This window comes from Morus notabilis, unplaced genomic scaffold (assembly GCF_000414095.1).
Source record: "Morus notabilis unplaced genomic scaffold, ASM41409v2 Scaffold1112, whole genome shotgun sequence".
NCBI classification, from domain to species: domain Eukaryota; kingdom Viridiplantae; phylum Streptophyta; class Magnoliopsida; order Rosales; family Moraceae; genus Morus; species Morus notabilis.
The window spans coordinates 203,064-212,808 of record NW_010367774.1 but is presented as its reverse complement, the minus strand read 5'-3'; the positions used below and the strand labels follow the sequence as shown (position 1 = coordinate 212,808).

The 9,745-nt window shown below is 34.6% G+C and overlaps 1 protein-coding gene across 1 annotated transcript; it reads left to right on the top strand.

Moving 5' to 3' along the window:
- Nucleotides 1–4,392: 4,392 nt before the first annotated feature.
- Nucleotides 4,393–9,695, top strand: LOC21390024 (protein DETOXIFICATION 45, chloroplastic). The gene is made up of 15 exons (XM_010113426.2): nucleotides 4,393–4,547; nucleotides 4,945–5,340; nucleotides 5,434–5,576; nucleotides 5,736–5,873; nucleotides 5,969–6,144; nucleotides 6,520–6,655; nucleotides 6,799–6,895; nucleotides 7,016–7,116; nucleotides 7,439–7,602; nucleotides 7,988–8,059; nucleotides 8,192–8,308; nucleotides 8,414–8,509; nucleotides 8,613–8,734; nucleotides 9,122–9,179; nucleotides 9,472–9,695. The coding sequence occupies exons 2-15, from the start codon at nucleotides 4,988–4,990 to the stop codon at nucleotides 9,481–9,483; spliced, it is 1,785 nt and encodes a 594-aa protein (XP_010111728.2). The 5' UTR covers nucleotides 4,393–4,547; nucleotides 4,945–4,987; the 3' UTR covers nucleotides 9,484–9,695.
- The last annotated feature ends 50 nt before the right edge of the window (nucleotides 9,696–9,745 follow it).

The window sequence follows — 9,745 nt, the reverse complement described above, 5'->3', positions numbered from 1 at the left end:
ACCAACGTATTATAATTTTTATAATTTTGTCGTTATAATTTTTTCTTTTAGAAAAGTCTGAAAGAGAGATACGACCACCGGAAAGAAGTCATACTTCTCGACACTCGCGATGAGCGGAACAATTTACGTTTTCAGGATTTTAAGAAAGTCAATGACTACAACTCTGTCATGATTAGAATTATTTCACAACTACAATTTTGTGGAGTAAATATCACATATGGTGAAATGCTAGAGAAAACCTACTCCACTTTCCAGGCATCTCACATTACCTAGCAATAACAATACCGTTTACGCGATTATAAGAAATTTTCTAAGATAATCTTAGCTCTTCTTGTGGCAGAGAAAAACTACGAATCGTTGATTAAAAATTATCAGTCTCGTCCCACTTGTTCAACAACATTTCTAGAAGCAAATGCTGCATTCTCTAAAAATTCAGGACGAGGGCAAAATTGTGGTCGTGGTCGTGGTCTTGGTCAAGGACGTGGTATAAGTGGTTATTACAACCCTTCACAAAATGACGTGATCCAGAAGAAGCGTCATGACAAAAGAAAAGATGTTGATGCAAGTTGTTCTCGGAATCTTGAAAATTCCAGTTATAGATGCAGTACTAAAGGATGTTGGTCTAGAATTTGTTGAACACCGGACCATCTTTGTAAACTTTACAAGGCATCCTTGAAGGAGAAAGAAAAGGAAGTAAATTTTAATGAACACCACGATCTTATAAATGACTCAACCTATCTTGATGTCTCAGATTGCACATATGACTTTATAGATAAGATTATTGATGATAACTAGATAGATATATCATGCTCTTATGTATTTACATTACATTTTGTTTTTATATTGAGTCTGTTCTATATATGTTGTACTTATTTACATAAAATCCCATGTTATGTATTTTCTATATTATTATTATTTTTGTGTGAAGCTTTATATGGATGGAGCTAAGTTTAAAGTTAATACCGGGGATATATGTATTCCAGATAGTGGTACAACACACACTATCCTAAAATCTAAAAAGTACTTCTTTGGTTTAAAACTAGTAAAGACAATAATCAATACAATATCAGGTATTGTAGATCTGGTTGAGGGGACTGGTAGAGCAAGTTTTGTATTGCCAAATGGAATAAAATTTTCCATAAATGATGCTTTGTTTTCACCAAAGTCCAAAAGAAATTTGTTGAGTTTCAAAGACATATATTTTCATGGATATGATACACAATCTGAAACTGAAGGAAACGAGAAATATATGTATATAACTACTAATGTATTAGGAAAGAAGTACATATTAGAAAAATTTCTAAAACTCTCTTTGGGATTACATTACACATATATAATTGTGATAAAGTCACACATTGTAGTTAAAGAAGATCCCCAAATATTAACCCCATGGCTTGACCGTTTGGGTTATCCTGGTTCAACAATGATGTGAAGAATTGTGGAAAGTTCACATGGACATCCATTACATAATCTGAAACTGAAGGGAATGAGAAATATATGTATTTAACTACTAACATATCAGGAAATAAGTAAATATTAGAAAAACTTCTAAACCTCTCTTTGGGATTACATTACACATATATAAATGTGATAGAGTCACACATGGTAGTTAAAGAAGATCCCTAAATATTAACCTTATGGCTTGACCATTTGGGTCATCCTGGTTCAACAATGATGCAAAGAATCATAGAAAGTTCACATAGACATCCATTAAAAGGCCAGCAGATCTTTCAAATAAATAAAGTTCCATGTGAAGCTTATTCTCTTGGTAAACTGATCACATGACCTTCACTAGTCAAAATTAAAACATAAACACATATATTTCTTGAATGTATTCAAGGTGATATATGTGGACCTATATACCCACCGTGCGGACCATTTCAATATTTTATGGTATTAATAAATGCATCTAATATATGGTCACATGTTTGCTTATTATCAACACAGAATGTGGCATTTACGAGATTTTTTACTCAGATAATTAAATTACGAGCTTAATTTCTGGATTATACAATCAAGAAAGTTAGACTTGATAATGCTGGTGAATTCACATCTCAAGTATTTAATGATTATTGTATGTCCGTTGGAATTATTGTCAAACATCATGTTGCTCACGTGCATACACAAAATGGTTTGGCTGAATCATTAATTAAACGCCTTCAGCTTATTGATAGACCATTAATAATGAGAACAAAACTATCTATTTCTGTATGGGGTCATGCAATTTTAGATGTTGCGGCATTAATTTGCATAAGACCAAGTACTTATAATAAGCACCCCCATTTACAACTGGCATTTGGTCAAGAACAAAATATCTCTCATCTAAGAATTTTTAGTATAATTGCTTAAGCGAATATTTGTCAAACGAAGAATATGTGAATAATCTCATATGCCCATGTGTTTTTATTAAGGGAACAATATCTGGTTTTGTTATAATCACTGTTTATGTTTATGATTTGAACATCATTGGAACTCATAAAGAAATTCAAGAAGTTGTGACATACTTAAAAGATAAATTTAAAATAAAAGACCTTGGAAAAACGAAAAATTGTCTTGATTTACAAATTGAGCACCTTTAAAGTGGAATACTTCTGCATCAATTAAACTATATTAAAAAGGTCTTAAAACACTTTTAGATCATTTAATGTTGAAAAGGATCAATTTCGCCCTTGCGAAGGTAATAAAAAAGTCCTCGGTCCTGAAGTACTATATTTAAGTGCAATATGAGCTCTTATGTATCTTACTAATTGCATCCGACTAGATATAGCTTTTATCACTAATCTATTAATAAGATTTAGCTCATCTTCTACACGAAGACATTTGAATGAAATTAAGCATATTCCGTTATCTTTAAGGAACATTTGATTTGGGATTGTTTTATCCTAAAGGATCAAAACAAGGGTTGATTGGTTTTACAGATGTAGAATATTTGTCAGATCCACATAAAGCCAGGTCTCAAACTGGATACGTGTTCACATGTGGAGGTACTGTTGTTTCATGGCATTCACAAAAGTAAACACTTGTTGCCGCTTCTTCAAATCATGCCGGAGTTATTGCAATCCATGAAGCAAGTCGAGAATGTGTATGACTGAGGTATATAACTCAACATATCCAAGAAACTTGCGGACTATCTATCAGTAAAGATCCAACAGTATTATTTGAAGACAATGCAGCATATGTCCTTCAAATAGAGCAAAGTTACGTCAAAAGTGACAGAACCAAACACATACCCCTGAAGTTGTTCTCATACTCCTAAGAGCTCGAAAAGAATAAGGATATTAATATTCAATACATTTGATCAAGTGACAATGCAACAGATCTTTCTACAAAGGCACTTCCCACTACAATATTCAGAAAGCATATCCACAGTATCGGGATGCGTCATATGCGAGATTTATAAGGAAGACCTATACATGTCAACTTGAGGGGGAGTTTACCTGATTGTACTCTTTTTTCCTTATTATGGTTTTATCCTATTGAGTTTTCCTGATAAGGTTTTTAACGAGACAACATAAACATGTATAGATAAATGATGTACTCTTTTTTCCTTTGCTATGGTTTTTATTCCATTAGGTTTTTCCTAAAAAGATTTTTAATGAGACATCATGAATGGTGGACATCTAAGAGAGAGTGTTATGAATAATAGCTGTCCACCTCAGTCAAAATTACTATACAAGTTAATCAAAGTTACTATTTATGTCAGAATTTTACTGTACAAATAGTAATCGTAAATAATAAGTACTGTGTAAATAGTAGCCGCGAATAGTATCAAAAATTTTCTTATAAATAAAGCTCTAAAACTCTTTATTTTATATATTTTTATAAGATTAATAAAACTCACTCTAATTTCTCTCTTTAAAATTTTTCTTTTTAATTTTACATTTTCTTAATTTTGTTTGTATTTTTTTTTATTTTTTTCTAATGAACGTGATTTTGTACTTGAAAAGCAAGATTCAAATGGCCGCTACCGACACAAATTCTTGTAACCCGTTTAGTTCATGGATTAGAACAATGAGATTAGAATTATTTTTGATTTACATGTATTTTTTGTGAGAAAATACTGTAATAAACTATGAACCATAATTCAAATTAGAGAACAAATCCTCCAACCAAACGGACTCTTGAATCTTAAATCATATTTTTCCCAACCAATCCTTAATCAAATCACAATCTCAAAAACATAATTGTCCTTCCATTCATGTTCTATTATAATAATATAATACTTGCTGCATTATTTCCGCAACAAAGTTTTTGGGCCGCGAATGAAAATGAAAAGTTTCATGACATGACGTGGCGCGTTTTTGGAAGCTTAATTTTTTTTTTGGTAAGAAGAAAACTAGAAAAGTGTCATTTTTCTATTTTGGCACATTTTAATTTAATTTATGTCGGACAGTTTCATCAGAAACCAAACCGCCTATCAACACTGCGAGTAACTGTGTATTTCTGCGGAGAGACTTCTCTCTGCAATCGCCGGTAGGGATTCTCCACGACGTCGTTTTCCTCCCTCTGCTTTTCCTGCGAAGATTCTGGAACCTTCTTCCTCCAAGGTTTGGCTGTCTTATCTTCTTCTCTTTCAAGCCTTTATCCCTTTGTTTCTGCCCGAATTGGAAACGCAGTTTTTTTTTTTATTTTTTTATTTTTGATAACCTGTTTTCTCATCATTTTTCGTCCTCAATTTATCTTCATGATCGAAATTGAAGCTTGTGATTTTGTCGAAATCGAAGTTTCTGATTTGTTTCGCGGTTTCCATGCTCTGTTTTTGTTTATAGGAAGAGAAAATTATTCAATTTTCTGTATTGTTGTTTGTTTTTTTTTTTTGGATTTCGCAAATGTTGTGTTCAAATGAATTCAGAAAGGTGTTTGTAATTTAGAATCAAGAGATCAATTCATAGTGGAAAAGTTATTTTTGAACTCCAAAATTCCTTCTTTTTTCTTTTGTTCCAGGAAATATTCCTTTATTTTGAAGCGTTAACGACGACCAGTGAAAATGCCGGCGACGCAGTTCAGCGGCCGTACACTCTCTAATGGAATAACGGCAAGTAGATTCAGCAAAAGCAGCCAAACGGCGGAGAAATTCAAGCCGATTTCTTCACTGAACAGAGGGAATACTGGTAATCTCGTTGCGCTTGCTGGTAGAAAGAGCTTAGGCTTAGGGGGTTTCGATTTGTCCGAAAGACACAGGAAATTGTTCAAACCACTGATCACCCATCGAAGAAAGAACTGCTGCAATGTGGTGGGAAATCAGTGGAGTTCAGATGGTGGGGTGACTTCTTCTGGCGTTGAGGAAAGATTGGCTCTACAAGAAGAGCATGATGTCAACGGATCGGGGAACGGCGCTCCGTAAGAGTACAACCTTGATATATCTCTAGTTGTTTTGACAGTTTCTTGAGTGCTTTTCCTTGGGCACCAATTGTTCTTCTGTTTTTGTTATAGTGAGTTGACAGAGATTCTTAGCCATCGGTCGCAGTCTCCGGATGTGAAGCGTGAGCTTTTGATGCTCTCTATACCTGCAATTGCGGGACAGGCTTTTGATCCCTTGGCTCAGCTTATGGAGACCGCTTACATTGGTAGATTAGGTATATAATGACCATTTCAGTTCTTGCGGATTGGAGTTAGTTGCTAACTATTGATGCTCCTTCAAGTAGAATATTGAGAAAGGAACATGTATAGATATAAAAAAATCCATTTCAGGTTATCTTTTGACTAATTCTTATGTTCTAAAACTTTTTCTGAAGGCTCTCTGGAGTTGGGTTCAGCTGGTGTTTCTGTGAACATCTTTAACTATATCTCAAAGCTATTTAATATTCCTCTTCTCAGCGTTGCCACTTCTTTTGTGGCTGAAGATATTTCAAAGAATGAAATTACTACTTCAGGTGGGTTTGAAATTTTATCGTCCCTGCTGCTGATAAATAGATTTGTAGATTTGGGGTTTAAGAGTGTGTCTGACTGCTCTTGTGTTGTTTCTCAGAGAAGCATTCTTTAGAAGACAGGAGCAATGGTAGGCCTTTTGATGGGATATCTGAGAGAATGCAACTACCTTCGGTGTCTACAGCTTTACTGTTAGCAGTTATGATTGGCGTTTTTGAGGCATTAGCCCTGTCTCTGGGGTCTGGATTATTTTTAAATATCATGGGGATATCACCAGTAAGTCCCTATGTACTCATTCTGCGTCATTTACTTAATCTTCTTCTCTGCACGTACATTTGCATACAAGTGTGCATTTGTGTTCCACCTCCAGAGAATCATAATCTTAATGCCAGGGATGAATATCACAAGGGAGGTACATGTTTTAATGCACGGACGTAGATGTATTTGGATCCTTCTAGGTACTATTTATACATTTTGTTGATGTAGTGCACTTGTAATTAGCTTAATTTGGTACTATAATTCTTTTAAGCTCGGGGATTCTTTTGCTTGCTTTTTCATAGGCGTTGTGGTCTTCATTCCATTTTCTTCTTGCAAGTGTATAAATCTCAATGTTAGAAGGATTTTAGTTCTGAATTTGACTCTTTTTAACAGGATTCACCCATGCGTGTTCCAGCTCAACATTTTCTTTCACTAAGGGCACTTGGTGCTCCCGCAGTTGTAGTCTCTTTGGCTCTTCAAGGAGTTTTCCGTGGGTTTAAGGATACCAAAACTCCTGTTTTTTGTCTAGGTAAGCGTTTGATTTTTTTTTTTTAAATTTTTTTAGGTGAGAAAATATGTTATGATTGGTTGTGTAGTTGTCATCATATTCTTCTGGATTTGGTCAAACTAGAGTCATCCGTCATGCTAATTCACTTGCTGTTGTGCTTGCAGGTATAGGTAATCTATTGGCAGTGATATTGTTTCCCATACTCATGTATTCTTTTCGGTTGGGTGCGACTGGTGCAGCCCTTTCCACTGTTGTGTCTCAGTATGTGTTCTTTGGGAGCTTTATATATACTTCCACGGTTTTTTTTTTTGTTTTTTGTTTTTTGTTTTTTTTGGAAATTATTGAATGCCATATGATCACGCTCAACTTTTTATGTTTCAGATATGCCGTCACCTTTCTAATGTTATGGTATCTAAACAAGAGAGCAATACTGCTGCCCCCAAAGATGGGATCCTTGCAATTTGGAGGATACATGAAATCAGGTAATTTTTTATTTTCATTCATGATAGTTGCACTTTTCGTATCAGTTTTAAATGGTTATATGGTCGAAGTTCTGTCTTTGCATGGAGAATTATGTGACATTGTCTAAATATATTTTCTTTTGATAAGCAAACTTGTTGCCTAAATAATTGACTTTAGCTTACCCACAAGAGTCCATATATATGAATGCTATATTCCCTTTGTTTGCTTCTCTTAGCAGTATCATTATCTTTTGCTCTGCTGCAAATACATGTTACCGTTTCTCTCCCCCTTATTGTATAAAGACTCTATTAATAAATTCTTTACTAATTTGGGATGTTATAGGTGGTTTTCTTCTTGTAAGAACTCTTGCTGTTCTTTCAACCATGACACTGGGGACATCAATGGCTGTTCATGAAGGCCCGGTAGGTATGGCTGCTCATCAGATATGCATACAAGTATGGTTGGCTGTGTCCCTTTTGGTTGATGCTCTGGGTGCATCTGCTCAGGTATGATCTCTTTCTTTGAATTATATAGTTAATTCTACATGCTTGTTCGATGTTATGATCCCTTTCAGTTTCAATTTGTTTTATAATTAATTCTACATGCTTGTGGTTGAATCAAAATACAATCAACAAAATGAAGATTTTCTCAGCACTAGGAAGAGAACAGGAATTTGTTGCTGAAAATACAAATAAGGGGAAAAGTTTAATTGGCTTCTTAAACAGAAGTTTACAGTGTTATAGAATAGGAAAAGTGCGCTTGCTTGCTCCTACCTATCAAAATTTGAGATATTTTAGCGTTCAGATAATATTGCATTTTTTCTCTCTGCTGCGTCAGCACGTGTCTGCTCATGGTATGTTTTGTCGACTTACAAGTTTTATTTGCTCGTAGGCTCTCACTGCAAGTTATATGTCCAAAGGTGACTATAAGAATGTAAAAGAAATCACTCACTACGCTCTGAAGGTCAGCTTTCTTTCTTCCTCCTACCCCTAATCCTTAAGCATTGGTTTTGATTTTTCTGACACCTCGGGATTCTTAAAGATTTTAGCAATATTTTTGCTTCTTTTCTGTTTTCTTATTTCAAATGTCTTTCAGGTAGGATTGATCACAGGTGTTTCCTTGAGTGCAATACTGGGCGTGTCTTTTGGTTCATTAGCTACCTTGTTCACCAAGGACCCTGAAGTACTAGGAATTGTTAGAACTGGAGTGTTGGTATGCGAATATAATTGTTCAGAAATTTATTTGGTTATCATATGCTTTTTTCCTTAATTGTCAATGTATGTAGATCTCATAACCACATCGCTCAAACTGTTACAGTTTGTGAGTGCCAGTCAACCTCTTAATGCGCTAGCTTATGTTTTTGATGGTCTCCATTACGGTGTTTCGGATTTTGCATATGCTGCTCGTGCTATGGTAAGCTGAACCATTGAAAATCACCTTTTCAGAAATATTCTTGTTTCAGAACTGAGAGTTGCGCAGATGACTTATCTTAACAATTGTGTTGTTCGATTGATAGATGGTGGTGGGAGCAATATCTTCTGCGTTTTTGTTATATACTCCTTCGATTATTGGTCTTCCTGGGGTTTGGTTGGGCTTGACTCTCTTCATGGGTTTGCGCGTAGTGGCAGGCTTTTACAGGTAAAAGTATACAATGCAAGAAAAGTTTTCATTCACTGAATGCTGTTAAGAAAATTTTCGGTCCTATTACCCATCTTATCACTGATTTTCCCCTTAAACAACGTTAGGAAAATATAATTATATAAAAATCTTGTATTTCCATTTCAGTATTGCCAGCCAGATATTTTTAAATTAAGTCTGTTTAGCTCTACTACTGATCTATTATTGGGCTAACATCTTAGACAATTAGCTGCGCAATATTCAACATGCTTGCTTACATTTTGTCTCTGACGATATCACCATGATCGTTATTATTTTTTCTCTTACTCTTTTTCTTTTTTTTTTTTTTTTCCCTCTTGTTATCAATAATATCATCATGATAATCATTTTTGTGTTTCTTCTTTTCAGATTGCTGTCAAGAAATGGACCTTGGTGGTTCCTTCATAGTGACTTTCAGAGAGTTGAGGTTGGTATCTTTTCATAGTTTTTTAACTTTTTAGGCTGAGAGTTTGATAGCTAGCTGATCAATTAGCATTAGAAAATTGTTTTCAGCATCTTCTCTTTTTTTACATTTTTCTTCGTCTTCTTGATCTGCTGATTACAACTGTCCAAAATTACACACCTGAACTGCGAAACTTCCATATCCTTTTGGTTTATCGTGGCATCGACTCATCTTTATATTTATATATTTTATTTATTTTTAATTAACAGTTCCTGAACTGGGTATCTGACTTTAGAAACGCCCTCTTTTTTCTCAGCTGGCCAGTTGATATGGGAAAATTCTGAAGGTGATTGAGATATATCAAGCTAGTATTATGCCCAAACTTGAATGAGGTCTCGGGTGTACAGTTTCCCACTGATGTATTCTTGTCAGGAGTTTTCTTTTTCCCCTTTCAAAATTTTTTTCTTTACGTGCAATTGGTATCAGCTGTTAGAACAACAAGATGAAAAGCAATTTTTTTTTTTTTCTCTTATTTTGACAAAGGGGAAACACCTGTTATTTTTTTAGTTATTGTTTAATGGTAAATGCTG

Coding starts and splice junctions, on each gene's coding strand:
- LOC21390024 (XM_010113426.2), top strand. CDS start 4,988: ATGCCGGCGACGCAGTTCAGCGGCCGTACACTCTCTAATGGAATAACG. Junction 5,874..5,968: donor GAATGAAATTACTACTTCAG/GTGGGTTTGAAA, acceptor GTTGTTTCTCAG/AGAAGCATTCTTTAGAAGAC. Junction 6,896..7,015: donor CTTTCCACTGTTGTGTCTCA/GTATGTGTTCTT, acceptor TTTATGTTTCAG/ATATGCCGTCACCTTTCTAA.